At 36.6% G+C, this 21,616-nt stretch overlaps 1 protein-coding gene across 5 annotated transcripts in view; it reads right to left on the bottom strand.

Annotated features, from left to right (window-relative positions):
• rgs6 (regulator of G protein signaling 6) overlaps positions 1-21,616 on the bottom strand; it is a 70,591-nt gene that overhangs the window by 15,948 nt on the left and 33,027 nt on the right. For all 5 annotated transcript variants that reach the window (XM_084091422.1, XM_084091421.1, XM_084091424.1 and 2 more), the window contains 3 exons: positions 2,441-2,537; positions 1,014-1,064; positions 817-923 (listed from right to left, as the gene is read on the bottom strand). In XM_084091422.1, the coding sequence (XP_083947548.1) occupies positions 817-923; positions 1,014-1,064; positions 2,441-2,537 (255 nt within the window). The remainder of the gene's footprint in view (positions 1-816; positions 924-1,013; positions 1,065-2,440; positions 2,538-21,616) is intronic.

The raw sequence follows: 21,616 nt of genomic DNA, 5'->3' as shown, positions 1-21,616 counted from the left end.
ACAGACAATTAACATACAGACCACAAACTTTTGAACAGTAGGCTGCATTTATACAGTAAAAAGCAGTACTATTCTGTCAAAACTGTTTTCCATTTGAATATATTTTATATTATGTAAATTATTCCTGTGATGGCAAAGCTGAAATTTCAGCATCATTACTCCAGTCTTCAGTGTCACAAGATCTTTCAGAAATCATTCTACTGTAATGAATTGCTGCTCAAGAAACGTTTCTTGTTATTATCAATGTTTCAACAAAATAAAACAAAACGGCACTCAATTTAAAAGAAGGTCAACTTTTTAAAAACATGTCTCTAGATATCTCTTGCGTCTTGCATTTTTATTGTTCTGTGTGAACGAAAGGCTAAGTGGCCCGCAAATTTTTTTTCCAGGATTTGTGTTGAATAGAAAGTTTAATAGAAATCTTTTGTAGCATTATAAATGTTTTTACTGTCACTTTTGATCCATTTAAAGTGTCCTTGGTGAGTAAAAATATTAAATGCTTCTTTTTTTTTAAATAGTATTGATCCAAACCTCTATACGTATACGATATGTTAAATAAATCTCATTAACGTACTGCCTGACCTATGCTGTCAATAATGAAGAGCTTCATAAGGCAGCTGCACTGATCAAACACAATCCTATTTGTTCAGCAGGTGTAAAGGTCAGTGGAGCTTCTTCATAGTGTTTTTCACACAGTAGATTCAGAATCGCAGCAGTGCTTAAGTGAAACAAGATCACATCCTGGAAACCACAGCTGCCAGGATACAATCCACGTGACTCTTATTTGGTTGATGATAGATAGATAGATAAGCTCACCTGAAAGCGGTAAAATGTCCCATCATCCTTGAGGGTGAGAACATGATCAGAGATGGGGAATATGTAGCCTTGGGCAGCGATCAGACTGCCGATGTGTATGGCCTCCACTGTCAATACAGAAATTAGTACAATACTTTCATAAGCAACTTATTGCAGTCATCAGTAAGATGTGTATCTTTCTTCAGATCAGGACCTACCGGGATCATCTATGTTGAGGTTCTTCATCATCCACTGAACAATGTCTGAACCTGAAGTTTAAAAAGGGGAAACATACAGTATCACCTTATTTTCACATGCAAATTCATGCATAAATTACATTCACTCCTCAAAGCATTGATATCAAGACAAAATCACCACTGTGGATTATAATTCAGTGCGTGTCAGATCAGTCAAGCTAAAGCTACATGAGCACAACCTCAATCATGTACAACATCAACGCTTTAGTTCCAAATCAGCTATTAGTTATCCGGGCCTGCGGGCATCCATTTAGAGCCGCTCACTGTAGGAACTGTGTTTAGCGATGTGAGCAGATCAAGCCGTATCTTAAGGTTTATTCTCTTTGAGGGCTAATAAGAGCAATTAACTGCTCTCCCAGTATTTATTATCATAAGGAAACTGTGAAAGTTAAAGTGGTTAGTTGGATCGGTGGAGACCACAGGGGCTTGTGGCTCCGGATCTGTCACCGAATTTACCCTCTGATCTGTGAAATGCCCTGGCAAACAGAAACTCAGCACAACCCTGTGTACATACATGTATGTATCAGCACTGACAGTGATTTACATTCTTTTAAAACATATTTTTAAAAAGCATCATTAACTTTGCTTTGCGAAAATTGCTATTTTAAAAGGTACACTCAGTAACTTTTTCCTCATTAAAAAGTTTTAACCCAACTGAAATGAATAATACTTTTGAAATAAATATTTAAATAATGTACATTCACATCAGATGAAGACTACTGTGAACCTTTCGCTTACAGAATAACATAATCATGCCTGACTGCTAATAATAATTCTGATAGCAAGCAAGAAGTCCCCAGTTAAAATAGATAATAAAAAAAACAAAAGGCTGAAAAAAGACACAATGGATGAGAAAGCCAAATGTAACTAGCCATGAATTTCATATACTTCCTAAATTAATTTAATTAATAAATAAATACATATTGTTGCCGTGTTCATCTTGTTTTCTACACTTTAAGGGTTTGTTCACCCAAAAATGAAAATCCTGTCTTGTGTCATTAATTGTTCACCCTCATTTCGTTCATTTTTCGTTCTTTTTAAAGAAATCTGAGAGCTCCATTGATAGCCTATGCAACTACCACTTTCATTGTTGTGTGAACTAAAGCAAGTAAGCTAATGAAATAACTTAACATCAATATAGAATTAGCTGTCTCCACATTAGCCCTCATATATTGACTATATTTGCAGAAAATATTGATTAGAAAATTTTCGAACATGTGTACACCTCAATTGCTACAATTAAACTGTATTGCATTTTCTCACACACACTTTATGATAGCAATGACCATTGAAAAACTCACATACTGAAGGCCCGTCACCATCAAAATCTATCAAATAACACACCAGTTTAGACACAAACTGTTCCACCCATATTCTTGCCAGTATACCTGTAACAACGCTGGGAATCTTGGACAGGAAGCTCTTGACCGTTCTGACTGGCACACCTTCGGTTTCATCTTGAAGGCGTGTGATGATGTCCTCAATCTACAGGACGAGAGAAGAAAGAGTCTGTCTAGTTAGTTTGGCTGACTCGCATCTCATACTGTAGCCACAGTCTAAATCTGCTTCACTTTTATTTCAGTGCCCATACTGACAGGAATTAACACAGCCCACAAAAGCAGGAGCAGCACATCAGAAGCGTAGCCACAAGAAGATTTTCCACACCGAGTCTATTTTTTGCTGCATATATCATGTTCAATTCAGTAGAAAATACAAACACAACACTTTGTGCATCTATTTATCAACACCATTAATTTGTGTTATTTTACAATAGCGCACTCCTGATAACCATTGGATACACTACCAGTCAACAGTTTGGAATAATTCAGATTTTTTATGTTTTTGAAAGAAGTCTTTTATGCTCGCCAAGACTGTTTTTACTTGATCGAAATGCAGTAAAATCAGTAATATTGTGAATTATTATTACAATTTAAAAGTGTTTTCTATATAAATAGATTTTAAAATGTAATTTCTTTCTGTGAGAATGATTTCTGAAGGAAATAGACTGGAGTAATGGCTGCTGAAAATTCAGCTTTGGCATCACAGGAATGATAAAATGAATATAAAAAAATATATTAAAACAGTCCTTTTAATTGTAATACGCTGGTAGTGTAATTCAAGGCTGTTATTAAAGGAAATACTCAATGTAGTAAACCAGAAATCAGATGTTTCACACCAGAACGCTGTCACTTTAAATGCACAGTGTTTCATTTTATTTCAGTCCGCCATTAGGGTTGATCTGGTAATTTTACACTTTTTTTTTTCTTTTTTTCTCTCCAAGGAATGTGTAGTATCACATTCTAACCAAACTGTCAATCATAACAGGTGTAAATACATTCACTTACATCTACTGCTAACAATACTAAATGCATCAAGTACCTAATGCACACAAAGCATGGGCCAAATGTATTTATTCTGTTTTTATTCCCAAAATCTTGTAAAGCCACAGAAATGATCCCTTCTCTTGTGATGGGAACATCTGTTCTCATTCCTCTCTGGATACGCAGGCGTCTAAGCAGAGGCCTTTCGAATACACAAGCTTGCACCTACAGTCTATAAATAATCCCGGCACTGATGAAAACAGCTAATAGTTTTGCAGGAGAGAGGGAGCATAATGAGATTAGGTAGCATTCGCCGTTCTCTGCTTGGATATTGCATGTTGTCATCACTGTTCTGTGGTGCTCAACCCTCTTTTATTGCACGTGTCGTGTAGGAGGCAAGATCCCAGTTGCTTTTAATGCATACAGTAGCTATATATAAACAATCAAAGCCAGCCCCGACCCCCGTGAGCCCACGACAACACGACACTGCTAAAATAAAGCAAGGCCACTTCACTTCAAGTATAAAGAGATGGTGCGTACATCATCAGCCATGCCAAACAAAACATACAGCTGTGCTACATGAGGACTCGCCCTCATTTTCCAAAAAAACACTCTAGTCATTCCATCCATTACCACATGAGACTAATTTCCCCTCTCTACCCATAAAAAGCACTTCACTTCGTTTAATGCTCTCTATCAAGTGGCTAAAACATGAATCTATGGTGCAAACTATTCTAAACGGGTCGATGAGTGTTGGCCTGAGTCCCATAAGAGATCCTGGCTGTAGAGTCAAGATGGACAACAGTTGCGAGCCAGGCAGTCCACCTCTAAACCCGGCGGCAAAAAAGGAAGCCAGAAGCAGAGTGATCTGTTTAACGCTCAAATCAATACAGATAAAATGCTACATGGTGTTTAGAGGGCAAAATGGCTTCTATCCAACAGCCTCACAAATTTCTAAATATTCAAAGTTTAAATAAACAAAAGTAGGGCTGGATAACGGACCAGATGACCATTAGAGTCCCCTGGCCCTGTATACAGTGTGATTTGACCACTAGGGCCCCGGGCCCCAACTTCTACTTTTAGAGGCCATTCACTTTTTTTATTAGAATGATTTCTGAAGGATCATGTGACACTGAAGACTGGAGTAATGGCTTCTGAAAATTCAGCTTTGAAACTGCAAAAGATGCAAGGGCAATGGTCAAACACGTTCGTCTAGACTACAGCAAGTTTACGTAAAAAAAAAAAAAAAGCAACATAGCGGAATGTAAAAACACGCTCTTTATTCATCTAATATTTATTCTAACAAAACATTTTCTTTTGATAGCCAAATCACCCCTGTTGTTTAAAGTAGGATACATGGTATGTTATGGAGGCCAGCAAGACCATCCCAAATAAAAAGAGACTGATTTTGAGCAAATTCGCACTAGTCATCATGGCGAAGCTGTGTATCCCTCCTTAATGAGAGTGAGTGCCATTAAATGAACCTTACGGATGCCATGCCTTATCTCTCTGAAAGACGCTCTTCACCCGGCCTCATGCTGGGTTGTCATTCTATTTCAGTACAATCAGCAGCACTCACTAGAGAGCTCTTTTTAGGATGGGCCCTTGTGTTGGTACATCCCAAAAAGCACTTACATATGTCATATTCTGTCAAAACACTGTGCCGAGTTCTTATTAGGTTATCACAGTACTGTCCCCCTCAGAGGCCACCGCAGCGCGTGTTAAATGTTGCAATTAGCATTCTTGCTTGAAGCAGCCTCTAGTTCAGGAAGTGCCCGTAAACCTTTTCCAAAGAAAAATCACAAGCCCTGGCACATTACTTCACAAGTTCACATGAAAGAAAAAACTATTTGGATTTTTTTTTTTTTTTTGACAATTTTGTTGCATTTCATATTAACACAACGTATCAGACAAGGAAATACAAACTTCTTGTAGCTCAACTGGGAGAGCAAAAAAGGTGTTCAGATACTGCACATTCTAATGAAAAGCCTTGGCATATGTATGGCTAAAGAATATATTGCTATTTGCTAATAGACATTTTTAAATATATTTAAATATAGTTACTTAAATTGCATCATGCATTTTCAGTCATTTTTATATATTTTCAATTTAAATATATTTACACTACTATTCAAAAGGTTGGGGTTGCAAGTATGCATTCAATTGATCAAAAGTGACAGTAGAGAATTGTACATTGTTGCAAAAACATCTATTTCAAATAAATGCTGTTCTTTTGAACTTTCTACTCAAAGAATCCTGAAAAAGAAATCACGTTTTTAACATATGCAAATTAAAATATTAGAATGATTTCTGAAGGATCATGTGACACTGAAGACTGGAGTAATGATGCTGAAAATTCAGCTTTACCATCACAGGAATAAAATACATTTTAAAACATTCAAATAGAAAACAGTTATTTTCACAAGTGATACTGTATTTCACCGTATTACTGTTTTTACTATATTTTTGATCAAATAAATGCAGTCTTAAGTGAGCATAAGAGACTTCTTTAGTGTATCTGGTGCAAAATATATTTTAAGATTGGAAAGTTTAAAAAGAATATGATTTCAATGTAAGGGATAATCCACAATTGCTGTGCATTAAACTATTTTAATGCATGACGTAGAGGCAAAGAGCCGCCCAACACAGAGTACATTCAAATCGTTTAATGCGCAGCTAGCCGTGAATTAATATCCCATTTATACCATGGTAATTTGCCAGCAATGACAAGTTAAAGCCAATCATTGACATTTGCAGAGCTAAATTTGATTAAAAGGATTAAAATTATGGTTATTTTCGTAAGTTATCACTCCTTAGATCTAGCATTCTCTTCGCTTTAAATCAAGACAGAGTAGTGCAGTAAAGTAACATTTATTTGATTGAATTATTACATTTATTTGAATGAATTAGCCTAACGAGAGAGAGAGAGAGAGAGAGAGAGAGGTGTGTGAGAATTACCTGTGTCTGTGCAGTGTCTCTCTACAATGAAGCTGTGAGTTGAATTACTTCAAAAACAGTGACGTTACAACCTTCTTGCTAAGCAATATAATGTAGTGATTCAGTAGCAAATTTAATTTATTAATAAATGTCACGGGGCAGCGGTAACAAGTTTCAGTGCTTCTGAAGGTGCGCAGCACAATCTCTGATCTCTTTAAGCGAGTGATGTATGTGTCACATTACATACTGCTCTGAGACACAAAGGTTGAGGATTTAAATGTAGTATTTATTGAACAGAGGATAATCCAAAGACGTAATCCAAATCCAGGCAAGGGTCATACACAAACAAGCAATCCAAACAAACAATAACAGATAAGGGCTGAGGCAAAGAGAGAAATCCGAGGGAACAAGCAGAGAATCAAGATAACCAGGAAACGGGAGAAACAGGATACAAACACTAAACAAGACTTCGCAAAGAATGAATGAAAAAAACAGGCTTATATGGGTAATGAAACACAGGTGAATGTGATAATGGATGATGGTCTGGGCAAAGGATTATGGGGAATGGAGTCTGTGGATGTGTGGTGATTGTCCGGGTTGGAGTGCCCTCTAATGGTAATCCCGGGCACTCTCACTGGTGATCGTTACAGTATGTGTGTGTGCGCACTTCAATGAAAGCAGTGCATTAATATAGATGTTGATTAAACTGACTTGGAACTACGTGTGCTTTAAACGGTTTTATAGCACACCGTTCAGCCAATCAGAATCAAGTATTCAGACAGACCATGATATAATTGAAAAATATATTTCCTTAAGCCATGCTTTTTACAACATATAGCACTTCAGCCCCCCTTTGACTGAAAGCAGTGCAAATCGCTTTGGATAAAAGTGCCTTTCAACCTGAAAAAGGAAGATTTCTTTTTAATATCAGCATGTGTCCTTTATTGTTACAGTACTTGTGGTCTCTGTGGAATTCAGTGAAGTGTTTTAAGTGTAGTGGTATTATGTCGTCTTTGTGACAATATCTCAAATCTTTTTACAGCAGATTATCAACGAGGATATTTCAAAGAGGAGCATTGATTGGACTCTTGACAGTAACAATCAAGTGAGGATAAAGCAACACTTTTCTAATGAAAATGTCTTTGATGTTCACTCGGTGTTGCCTTGAGCTTGCTGCAAATGTCAACCACAATGCTGTTTACTGCATTTTTATTAGGCTTGCTTGAGTTATAAATAAACACTGTATATTGAAGCAAACATTTAGACAAAATTACAAGAATAAGTAAATACATTTTAATCAATAATAATTTTACCAACGGAAAGGTATAGACCGTATTCGTCTAAACCCAACCATGTTGATGACGACATAAAAAAGACTTGAATCGCTGTCTTTGAGGGATTTGAATGAGCAGCAGCAGCACATGTGGGTGGTTACATATCGTTTCACCCGTAAGAGCCCTTTCTCAATCAAGCCCATCTTTCAAACTTGATTACAGCAAGTCTCTGTAACCTGGGAATAGCACTCTTACCGAGGAGAAGAGAGAAAACAAGGACAGATTTCCACCTCTATTGAAGCCTCTCAAGAGGCAAGGTCATTTCTGAAGCAAAGTAGATGGTGGAAAAGCATCTTCTAGGGCACTTGCTTGTCTTCCTAAACAGGTAAATCCATGAAATTTAACAAGGTACTTATGAGATGCTTCAAGGTTGGGCTTTGTAGCAAAGCAGCATGAGTTAGTTTGTGAGACAGGTTAGTGTTGCCATAGATAACAGCATGGGAAGCGCTCCTGATGATAATACCTTTGCAGCATCCTGTGGCTCATCTGCTCAGTCCCTGCAGGAGATATGTGAACAATCGATGCTGTTGATTTTCCACAGCCAGGTCCTGATGAATGACACTCAACCATGTCTACCCGAGGCGCATACTGACGTGACAAGCATTTCTTATACTCAGAGGCGGTGTTATGACTGCTCCAAACCTCATAGCGAGACAATAATGAGTTATGAAACGTGGCCAAAAGATGCCCATAAAGAGGTTAATTGGGAAAACGCTTTTTGCAGTAAGAAAAGTGAACATAAGTTGGCTATTAACATCTAATACTGTGAATTCTGTATCATATTTACACTTACTGAGTCTAAGAATACCAAAGGAATGTAATCAGATGAGGTGGAAAAAAACTTTTAATATTATATCATATTTGGACAAAGTCAAAATTACATAAAAGGTAAATTGCCCCCTATTTTCATTGGTGCACATTCAAAATAAAACTGTTCATAATCTTTAAATCAACATTTCCATAACAACATACTATTTAGGTATTGTGTTCATATGACCCCATATGATTTGCACACTATATTAGGTTTGGACCAACATTAGAGTGAGCTAATGATAGAATTTAAAACATTTTTGGGTGAACTATCCCTTTAAGATTCATCACATCCACCTCTATAATCTGACTTGAGTTAAAAATGACACCCACCTGGAAACTTCTGACTCTCTGTGAGTGGCCTCCATGACTTTAAGAGGCTCTTCTGTTTTAAACACCTGGCTATGCAGCTGGGACATGAAAAAGCAGGCAGGCATACAGGTGAAGGCGGGTTTCAGCTGATCTCATCTCTCATCAAAAAGCACTTCTGTTCTCTGTACGTCAGAAGCTGATGTCTAAATCCAAACTCTCCACCTGGGCCTTCAAGGATTCAAAGTCCTTTATAGAGCCGGCTGAAAAAAACTCAATAGTATAACGAAAGTCCCAGAGGGACAGGCTTAGTCCAAACTATACCTTATTTATCACCCCCTTCTCTCTCTATTATGCTCTCTTTAAAACCTCATAAAAGGGGTTTGAGGTCATTTCAGGTCTTGGATGATCATTTCGGCGTTTAAGTACAGTACTCAGTACTTTTCAATCAAAGGGTTTTTGAGACTGCATTATTTTATAATTCACAATAGAAACAGATAAAAAGCTTCAAAACAAGAGTTTGTATGACAAAAAAAAATCGAATTATAAAATATACTATTTGCTGTGCTTTTAACTAAACCACTATCTGAAATACTTACCAGAGAACCTGTACACATGACAATTATTAAGCTGAATTATGAAAAATAGACAATATTATATCAGGCAATAACTGTTATACACTTTACTTTTAACTCTAAAATGCTTTTTTTTTGTTACTATATGTTGTTAAGTACTCACCAAAAATGGAGCTTTTGTAATTTCCACACTACATTTTGTTCTTCGCACTGTTTGTGGCTGCCACACCAATTCATTCGAGCTACAATGTCACGCTCTTTCACAGAGCAATGAGATTATATTCATTTAGGCGTCTAGATTATGTCTATTGCATCATAACTCTTTCACACTCTCATAAATGTGTAAAAACACATGCATAATAATCATATAAACTGCTATAATATAAACTCGCAAAAGCATGTGTGCAAAAATGTCTTCTTTCTGCCAATTAATGTTAAACCCCTTATGACATAATGTTCTTTACTTTTGCTCAGTGTTAAATTTCTTAAATAATAAATTAAGGCTTGAGTCTTTATTATGGTTCATGATTAAAAAATAACAACGCAGAAGGGGCCAGAAAATCTTGGGTGGCTTTGAAAGAACTGCCAGGTAGCCTGGGCCAAATTCACCAATCAATTCTAAGTACCTTATAACAATAAATGAATGAAACATTAGTACATGGAGACCTAAAAACAACCATGCTCGGTAAGTCAGTGATGTAATAGTGTACTACAGTGCATGTGAACTGTAGCTCTGTTTCAGGATACAGTGATTTCGAAATGGGTCTTGATTAAGCAGAAAAGATTTGCACACAGGCCCAGCAAACGCCACAGGATAATCCACAACCCTGAGGTCACCTCTTAAAAAAATCATTATAGTCGCAACAAAGCTTGTGTGTTAATCGCCAGACGAATCGATTGCTATTCGCTGCAGGTTTCTAGCAATTCATAATCAACAGTAGAAAAAGCTTTAGTGTAAGACTGCTTTTGGACCACCTGAAGGTCAAGAGCAGAGTCTGAGCTTTGCAGAGAGACCAAGTGCACACGGCTGATGCTTTTGACAGCAGCTGTGAGATGCGTTTCCTAATGGAAATATGATGATAGGGTTGTCAGGCTTTGAAGAAAAGCCAGAGACAGTTTAACAACCTGGATCTTGTCTTTTATGGAAATGCACACCCTTGATATGCATGGGGCTCTTAAAGGAATATTCCAGGGTTTAATACAAGTTCAAATCAATTGACAGCACTCGTGGCGTACACTTACAATGGAAGTAAAAGTTTCAGTAGCACAGATGCAAGACACATAATGCAAATTAACAATCATAGTATGAAAAATTGCTTACTGACCTTTTTTATGTAAAGTTATATAAAAAGCTACGTATAACTTTGTTGCCATGACAATGTGACAACTAAAAGAACTGCAAACAATACAATGCTCAATAATACACAATTTTTAACAACTTATATCAAATAAAACTTACATTTCTACTTTTAAATGCTCCAAAAATTGGCTTCATTTACTTCCACTGAAAGTGCCTCACCTCTATTTTAAACTTTTTATGATAATCACCAATGTCACATTGAGCTTAACTTGTATTGAATCCTGGAATTCATCCATTCATTCATTCATTCTCTCTCTATGCCAGTGGCCACTCTTCTGATGGTATCTACTGTAAAGTGAAGAAAGAACAAACTAAAGTTTTCACCAGTCGCACTGTTGACTGATTCAGAGACATGAGCATTTCCTTAAAACAATTCACTGCTCTCTAATCTCAGTGATTCTCATGACACGGCCCACTGGAGCTGAACAGCAGTGGCATCTACACAGGGCCTTAAGCAATCCAGCCACCACTGTCAGAACATAGCACACATGAATTAGATACTATAGCAGGACTAGAAAAAAAGGAATCACTGCCAAAGCTGACAGAAGCTCAGCAAGCTCCAATTTAAAGACAACAAGAAATTACAACTGACCCTACTGGCTGCATCCAAAATCTTAGGCAACTGACTGACAATGACTTCTCAAGCAGTGTTTGCGCACGAAGGCACCTCACGAAAATGATTTCGGACAGCATTCTGAGGAGGCATAATGGTTTAATAAGTTTTGATGATAACTAAGCAAATATTCAATTACTACAATACTAATTTCTCGGTCAAAATGACATCAAAAGTGGAAAACGTTGGTCAAAAATGTACATTTACACACAAACTGAACAAAAACTGCACATTTCAGACGCCATCTTTATTTATAAGCATAACTGTCACAGAATGGAAAGCGCAGGATTGTGGGATATCAAAGGCATCTATGCTGCCTTCAAAAATCGATCAGATGACAGTATCTCAGGAGACAGGAAGTGAAGCTAACACTGGATTCGGACGTACCTTGATGCCTTCCTACCTTGGAATGCGTCCTCCAAGGGTAGCATTTTTAAGCTTTCGAACACCATTGACAGTAGTATCACGATTCCTGAGTTTTGCTAAAAAGAAAAAAAAAACGTTCTCCACTTCAAAACAACTTTTGTAGACATAACTATTCTCATTTATCTCCATTAAATAGCAATATAAAGCCCACATTTCAATCAAACCATGATGGATAAAACCGGTATATCTTTATTTCTCCATTTCCAAGTCATCCAAGACACCATATCAGAAATTACAATAGCTTCAACTCAGCGCATATATATATCATTTGTCCCCCACAGCACTTTCAGGCACAAATAACTTGCACATACTATGCATATATCATGAAATGTATAGCTTTGAAACCAGAACATGACCAAAATAATAATACTAATAATAATTTACATGATCTTATGGTGAGAGTGCAGCATGTTCAAAGAAACATGAGAAACCAAAGCCTCGGAGATCCCCTCTATCACAGTAAAGCTACACCTGCCATAGAGATATTAATAAAATAATATAAGATTGCTTATTTGAATGAATTTTACTAAGTTCTAAGTGTGATTAGGTTCATTTACATTATGTCATAGCAGGATGATCTTGGGGAGAAAAACAAAGACAACAACCTCCTTCACCACCAACACCATCATATCACAAGCTACGAACATGTTTCTATCTTTGCTTACAAAGTAAATGATTACTGTGCATATAAGGATAGCATGTGAACTGCTGATATGTATCCATGGCAACATAAGGTCCAGTTTGTTTGAAAAAGATCATCTATTATAGCACTGGTTAAACACAAACAAGTACATAAGATAATGCATTAAATTCATATTTATTAACGTAGTATAACTACATTATACATCATCATACTTGAAATTGCATTTCATTTTAGACTCCCTAATTAAGATGAAGACATCCAATAGATTGTTAGTCTCCATATTAAGCATGTTTCTGGAAATAAAGAGCTATGCCACTGACCAGTTTTCCTTTGAACAGAAGGATGCCAATTTTCCCACACAACATTAATATTTACAGTGCAGTGCCATCAACCAACTGGCTTTAAAGCATTGCAGGTGGCTGGGTTCATTACAATCTTCTCTATAATTAGATGACTAAAGATGACAGATGGGCAGAGAGAGTAAATACTTTAAAAAGCATCCGGAAACACCACATTTTCCATGTGTTCTTGCGCCATTATATTTGGGGTTTTGGTCATGTTTTATTGTCAGAGATGGGAAATCATCTGATGGTCAGGCAAAGGGGTTCCCTTACCTTTTGACCAACAATTTTCCATGATTTTTCTACCTTTTCATGACTAAAGAGTTTCACAAATTATTTTACAAAGTTTATTATCATCAAAAGCAATTTATTGCTGATGAAATATATTAAAGATGAGCATAACTAGAAAAATGTGCACCACTGTTCAAAAGTTTGAGGTCAGTAAAATTCATGTTTTTGTCTCTAATGGTCACCAAATCTGCATTAATTGGGTCAAAAATACAGTGAAAACAGTACAATTGTGCAATATAATTACAGTTTAAAATAACTATTTTCTACTTAAATACATTTCAAAATTGCATTATCATTCCTCAAGTCTTGATCCTTCTGAAATCACTCTAAGAAGCTGACTTGGTGCTCAAAAACATTTATTATCAATGTTGAAAACAGATGTGGTCCTTAATATTATTTTGGAAACTCTTTTCTTCAGTATTCTTTGAGTAGAAAGTTCAAGGGAACAGTATTTAATTGAAATAGAAATCTATAGTAACATTATAAATGTTTTTACTGTCATATTTGATAAATTTAATGTATTAATTTCTTTCAAAGCGGTAGTGAACGGTACACTCTTAAAAACAAAGGTTTCAAAAGTGGGTTTTTGCAGCATTTTTGGCTCTCCTTTCAAAGAAACTTTCAGTAATAATTTCTTAAAGAGAGCTCTATGAATCCAGACATAGCCAATGTGTTGGGAGCCCCAAGGCCACAGCTCCAACGTAATAGTGGTCCCTCTGTCTGAAACCCTGTCTAGAAATACAGTGATTGATTACAGTGAAGTATTATAAAACTACATTGAACCTTTACAGAGCATGTTATGAAGCTGAGGTCCACAGATATAAACCACGAATGAATCATTAAAACAATCATTAATACATTCATATCATTAGTGATAAGTGACCATAATCAACGGGCATAGTTCAAATGACTCTGTACGCAATTGGATAGTCCTTCAACCAATCAGACCAACGATCCAGGTGGCGTACTTTGCAGAGCGACGCGAAAACTCCAGGCAGGAAACATGTCAACAAATGTGTTGGTTTGTAGCATTGATCAGAGTTTTGCAGAAGCAGCAATGGCATCGACCCAGTCTAATTAATCTCTATAATAGATTTAGTTTCTTTCTGCAGATCTTATTATTTTTTTGTTTTCAATTATCAATCGCTGCATTTCATTTTGCCGATACTGATCTCCATTTAATTTTACTGTTATTGGTCATTATTCAAATTTGCCAATATCAATCACTGTTTTCATTTCACCTAATTACTCTGCTGACATACAGTGTAAATGTGCCACACCTCCAGAAGCTCAAATGAGAGAGTTCTGTGTGACTGAGCGAAATTAATGGAGCAGACTGGGATAAAACAGGCAATGTGGGAGTCGTGAGTGGGTAGAACTCAGCCGGAAAAGCCTTGGCATGGATTGAAATTGAATTAGTCTCTGTGTATCGGCACATTTTTTGATTCTCTGCAACTTTCATTTCAGGAGAGAGAACGTAGGATGTGTGGCCTCCATCAGATCAGATTTGAGGAAAGAAAAAATGGAGAGGGGGACACCGTGGAAAGCAGAGCAAAACGTTTGATATTGACCTCTGGTTTTTTTTTTTTTCTGTGAGATGAAATGAGACAGCTGGTGTACGCTGTGCTTGCTGTCAGTTGGACTGCTTTCTTCTCCACCCCATTTGCTTTGGACAGTGTTCAAATCAGTAGCATCTGATTCCACATTCTCATTGAACAGCCACCACCAGACATAAAAGTAGGATACAAAGGGAAGGATGCTTGGCAGCGTCCCACTCAGCCAGAGCTCTGAACCATTTAGTGGATTGCAAATCAGGCACGGTGAGGCTGGACTGTGGCCCCTGAGATCTAATCAGAGGCAAATGGGTGATGTGGGTGTGCGATATCATGATTTTTGATCATGAACGATTAAAATGTCTCTCCGATCTGCTTTTGAAGAAGTATCGTAGTATCGTGCTACAGTGCATTCTCCGTTGCAGTTCTGGCGCCTCCGTCCCAACATACTGTACAACGCGACACATTCACATCGCGATCGCATGTTAACACGGATGTAGGGTTATGCTCACGTGAAATTGCAGTTATTTACAATCGCTGAAGTTTATTATTTGCATGTGTTTTTAAAGCTTTGCCGGTTAAATATTTTATCCGCACACTTTTGAGCGCGTACACCGAAGCATGCCTACACCAAAAGGCTGTCAAACAACACAACAAACAGCATTTTTTTAGCAAACAGCATAAAATAAAATCGTGAATCATGAGTTACCTGAAAAAAACGTGATTGATATTTTTGCCATATTGCCCACCCCTATCCACAGCAAAGAGTAAATACTTAAAAAGGCATGAAAAAGTACAGCTACTAAATATTTCATATAATTGTTAAACATTTATACAAGCATACATTAGTAGCCTACGACATTCTAGCAGCATGTTATAAATCGCAACAATCTAGTGAACAGAATGCTTTGGCATGAATGTAAAAAGCTGCACAGCAGACAATAGGGACCCTTTCATCTATTATTTGCAAAAGAGACGCATATGATTATTTGCCCGCATAAACAAACAACATCCACATTCCACAAATCCATTTCCTGTGGTTGTTATACATCTGCGGCTATATTGTTTGAAGTGACGTGCATGTGGGCCAAGCTTTGCCTTTGTAGACTTATAAAAGGAAACCGCAAAAGAATCAGAATATTAGTGGTAAATGGGATATAAAGCTTAAGCTCTACCGATTTAACAATGTTGAAAATGGTCGTTAATATTGCAACTCATGCAGAAAACAACACGAATGTACAAGTGAACTTCAGCTATGCACTAGTCAGAATGCTAAGTCACATTGTGAATATGCACTTTCTGTAGCAATGACGTAAAACAAGAATGAATAACTATAATAAATGATATTTTTACGTTGAACACCAAAGAATCCTAAAAAAAATTATGATTTCCACAAATGGACAACTGTTTTCAACATTGATCTTAATAATAAATGTCAAATCATCATTTTTCAATGATTTCTGAAGGATCATGTGACACTGAAGACTGGAGTAATGATGCTGAAAAATCTTGCAATCACAGGAACAAATTAGATTTTAAAATAAATTAAAATACAAAAGTTATTTTAAATTGTAATAATATTGTAACAATATTATAATTTTAACCTGTTAGCCTGCAATATTTTGGTTACACTTTACTTATAAGGTGACAAAGTTACATTGTACTTACTCTAAGTACGGAGTAATATTAATTAACTACATGTTACTATAGAGTTACGGTTAGGGTTAGTTACTTGTAATTATGCATAATTTACTGTTAAGTACATGTAGTAATGTGTACGTCACCTTAAAATAAAGTGTTAACAATATTTTTTGAGATCATGTCATGTGATTTTATTCAGAGAAGACTCTAAAAAGCTAACTGATGTTTATTCACATCTTCTAAGCATCCATTCAGTCTATTGTCTTTATTGTTTTGTGGTGCAAACCACTCCAGATGTAAGCGATCGGCCGCAGATTTGTCAATTCCAAAAAACCTGCACAATGTGTTCATTACTATTGAATTGTGTGTTAGCGATCATGAAAAACTGCAATCAGAGATGCATCAGAATAAGGGAGACAGATCAGGTGTAGGCTTAACTGTTGAATCAAAATACAAGCATTTTAAATTACAGAATACCATGTGATATATCAACAGAGGCCTTATCCTGGTAAAGACTGCAACTTGAAAATGGAGTATGGATTATGGTACAGTCGACATTTACTGTATTGATAGCATACTTTGTTCTAGCACAAAACCTTATGGCAATGTCATATTTTTATCACACCTTTTGATAACACCTGATAGATATGTAGAAAAAAAAAACTATGTATAGCTGTAATAAAAGCCTTATATTTGAAGATCACTGGTCTGAGTTGTTTACCTAGAAACTCTCCCTCACAAGGGGTGGAAGGTCATGCTTAGATGATTCTGATGGAGATCTTACCTTCACATTGATTCTTAGAAGATCCCTCAGAGGCCCAATTACAGCATGCCCTCTCACCATCTATAAGCCCAATAAATGGACCATGCAAACCAAAGCCTACTGATTTCCAAGCTGTTTTGGTTTTGCTGGACCCATAAGATCATTGGAGACACTGGAGGAAGAAGTTAGCCCGTCTCCGAAGCCCTCGACTAATTAAGTCCCTCGTTGCATCTACACAGATACTCCATGTTAAAGTCCAGCTTTAGATTCTCTGTGTAAAAGGGCAAAAGGGCCAAACAGAAAACCAAAGCCAAAGGCTACAGTTTTGGCAGATAAATTGGAGAGGAAGGGAATTATTGATGTGCGACTACTGAAACACTGCTGCCTCAGCAAAGCTCAAGGATCTCATTCATTTTGGCAGTGAGGGAATGTGTGTTGTAGAAGCAGATTACACCAGTTGTGTTTGACAAATGCATTAGGCTGAATAGATCAGCAAACAAAATATGATCCCTGCAGTCCTTTTAAAAGCCTCTAGCTCATTTATTGCCATTACCCTAGAGGTAAATGGCATGGAAAATGAGCATTTTCACAAAGGAAACCATTAAGGGAAAAGTGAAAGCTTCCTTTACAGCATATGTATGTACATAAATGCAATCTCATCTGACTCCATTGACAGTCAATAAAGGTCTGATAACGCCCTTCTGTTATTCAATTTTGGAAAATGTAAGCTTGACCAATCAACAGAAGTCATGGAAATGCAACCAACATTACTCAGCATTGAGCAAATTTTGCCCTGAGCTACAGTACAGGCCTTATTATGATTAACATCAATATTGCTGTATTTAAGATAAATACAAAAAAAGATCAATTATGTCCTGTAGTTCAGGTTTAAGTTTCTGCAAAACCAGCAGTCCCTTTTGCAGATCTATGAAAAGGACTGTATCACAAAACACACATGCACAAAAAATAACATTTAGAAAGAAATACAGCTTGTTAATTTAAAGATTAATAGACATACACTACCATCTATAAGTTTGGGGTCAGTAAAACATTTTTTGAAAGAATTATGCTCACTAAGGCTGCATATTTTGTTATTTGATCAAAAATACAGTAAAAAACGCATTAATGTGAAGTGTTTTACAATTTAGTGATGGCAAATGTGATTTTTTTGCATCATTACTCCAGTCTTCAGTGTCACATGATCCTTCAGAAATCATTATATTATGCTGATTTAGTGTTTAAGAAACATTTCTTATTTATTATTATTATCCATGTTGAATACAAACTTAAGTCTGTGCTCCCAAGCTTCTAATTTGATGACATTTTTGTCTACTATGGACCTACTGTATGTGTAACTTTTTTCTTTTTTTAATTGATGCACAAGGGTTAAGAAACATTTCTTATTATTTCTTATTATCCATGTTGAATACATTGTACTGCATACATTTTTTGTGGAAACGTGACACTTTTCCCCCCAAGATTCTTTGATAAATAGAAAGTACAGTATTTATTTGAAATAAATCTTACTGATAAATGTCTTTACTGTCACTTTTGATCAATTTAGGTATTCATTTCTTTTAAACAATAAATAAATAAATTCATTTTGAATAGTAGTGTATATAAAATATATCTTTGTATCTGGGGCAATGTAGCCGATCCTAAAACTTCTCCCATCTAAGAAGCACATACAACTGTTTTGTGTGTAAAACATCTAGATTTCACTCAGACTTTCAGGAGGAACAACATAAAATCTCTTTTTGTCAGTTTTTTCCTCTATTGTGTACAGACTCACAAACAGCTCGCAGAAGGAAAACATTATCCACATCCCTCATTCCCACAGTAAATGTGGGCTATATAGTATCTCGGACAGACACATTTATATTAAAATTATAATTTTTTTATTCATTTATCCAGAATGTACCTGGGTCTACTCTGCTTACCGCTGATGAAAGTACATTATCCTCATTGACTGAGCAAGAGCATTTTCATCAAATAAATAATTTTGTTTATGTCTTGGTTAGTCATAATTTTACTCCCTTATGACCTGTCACCATTGGTAAGCCATGAAAACTTGAAAAATGAAAAGAAATGGACTGATCAGGGACATTAAACAATAATTTCAGCCTACTGCACACTGTTAACAAATCATATGATATATGAGGAAGAAAACACACCAGCAGGCAGGAGCCCTGGCTTCTCTCTGCCTGACATCCAATAGTACTGAGGAGCTGAGCCGTGATGGCTCCATGTCTCATCCTCACGATCTCCATCGACCCATCTGCTCAGATAAATTGATGGCGCTCAGAGAGCATCTTCTCCTCTATGAAGTCCCCCCATGAGCTAGCAATTCATTTGCTCCCAGACCTTGAGTTACTCCCAGTGCTTGCCAAAAACAGGCACACAGATTTGTTGGCCTGCTCTGCCACAGACAGCAGTTCTGTTCTGTTCATGTTTACATGGGGTTAACGAACACATCTCTGTTGGTTTGGAAAGGCTATGCGAAGAAAACAAGGCGGCATCATGGACCCCCAAAAGAACAAATAAAAAAAATAGACTAAAATAAAACAAAACAAAATAAAATATCCACTTTTTCAACAAACAAAAAAAACTTTTTGAAAAAAAAAAGAAAAAAGATTGGGACTACAGGCAAGATAATTTTTCCTGTTGTAATTTAATAATTCATGCTACAGAGGGTTAATGTGTCAGGCTACTTGTCCATCGGGTGGGGGTGGGGGGTAAAAGCTTTTTTTGAAATATTGACGCTGGTCCCTTTATGACCAATTCGATGCAGAGGATGTTGGTTAGACATATAATGTTATTTTATATATGAAAGTACTGCCGAAAGTAATGGTGGATCGCTTTACACACATATCCCACCTCTCTATTGCACCCTGTGTTACACTTCCCTCCCACCAAGGCCTCCTTTTATTTCTGCTGCTACCTGTCAGTAAATGTTTATATTCTGTATATACACATCACTCCTTCAGGATGTGAACCCGAGACATTGGCATTCAGCTTGCTTTTTAATCGTGCTATATTCATTTTTGCCAAGAATAGACCTTATTCAGAGCAGCGCCATGACAGGTATGAAAGTGAGGTTGTGAGGGATAGACTTACCGTGTTTTCAATGGCATCCGCTGTGAAAAACAAACAAAAAAACCCAGTATAAATCTCCTAGATCACTTGTAATTTTCCACAGCTCATATTTACAGGAATTTGAGGTCTACTGAAATTTCTTGGAAAGATATTTTTGCAGTGTTTCGTCATCAGTAAAATCCAAAAACACATTAAATAACAGTACTGAAGAGATGCATGTATATCCCACACAGTCTCGCCTTCACTCTTGTTAAACTTAAAGATGATGCTGATGTGAATAAGGTATAGACGGCTAAAATGCACCAAAATAAAAGGTTCAGGTGCAGAGCATAGGCCAGCCTCAAGGTCAGATAGACGGGTGAAAAAACTTCTGTAACTTCTGAAGCTCTGAAAAGAGTCATGGAAGAGATGGCTACATTCATTAAAAAGGAATTAAGATGAATAGCCATTGTAGGGCACTGCCATCAGAAAGTAATTTCTTTTCAGCACAGTATACGTCCAGAGATAGTGACAGGCCATTAGAAGTTTAGTGCCTACAGTGTCCTACAGGAGGACACAGGACAAGAGAGACAGAAGCAAAAAGTAAAAGTAAAAGTGAGAGAAGGAGGAAGGTGAAGGCAGGCAAGAGTAGTATACAGAGTATTAGGAAGAGCCTAACAGGGAAACAAGTGAATATTCTTAAGACCGGATGATGGATGGTTTTGTCAGCCATGTTTTTTTTTCCAGTCCTCTGCTGATCGCGTCATTATTAAGGTTTTGATGCACAAGCCCATTAGCTTCTTTTAGAGGGCCATTAACCCTGATGTAAACTAAGGAAAATTGACCTTGTAAAAAAGGAAAAAGAGAGAGAGACCTGTGGTGATCCTGAATGGTATACCAGGATTCGTGATCATTCTGTGGTGCAATGTTATCGCTTAAGATGTAGTAAATTACAGTCACTCAGGAACTATTGTAGATTATTGATCTGACCATTGGATTTGTTAATATGCATGGAGTCAGACCCTTATCTATTTGTTCTCTAAAAGAAATACAAAGAATACACAGATGAGGGGAAGAATAAGAACATGATTAACATCATGCAGAGCAAAGAAATGAGTCAAGTAAAGATTAACTTAAAAACAGCATCATCCAATTAGCACAAAAAATAAACAGTCCTTTCATTATCAAGCATTGTTGTTTGCAACCTTCCATATACACACACTGTATGGTAAGATTTTTGAAAGTTTTTAAAAGAAGTCTCTTATGGCAAATTAACAGCAAATACAGTAATATTGTGAAATATATTTACAATTTATATTTTAATAAATAATTTAATGCTTTGTTTGCAAAGCTGATTTTTTAGCATCCATCACTCTAGTCTTTCTGTGCCACATTTCTTATACATTTTTTTCTAGAATTTATTTATTATTTCAAAGTGCGCCTATTATGCCATTTTAAAATGACCTATAGTTTTGGAGGTCTCCTACTGTCAGGTTTACAGGCATCCAAGGTAAACACTTCAATTGTATTCAATATACATTGTACATCACCTCACTTCTCAAAGAGTCTGAA

The sequence above is a fragment of the Abramis brama genome, assembly GCF_963993115.1.
Source record: "Abramis brama genome assembly, chromosome: 18".
In the NCBI taxonomy this organism is placed as follows: domain Eukaryota; kingdom Metazoa; phylum Chordata; class Actinopteri; order Cypriniformes; family Leuciscidae; genus Abramis; species Abramis brama.
The sequence above is the reverse complement of the archived record's forward strand: the minus strand, read 5'-3'. Positions and strand labels throughout refer to the sequence as shown.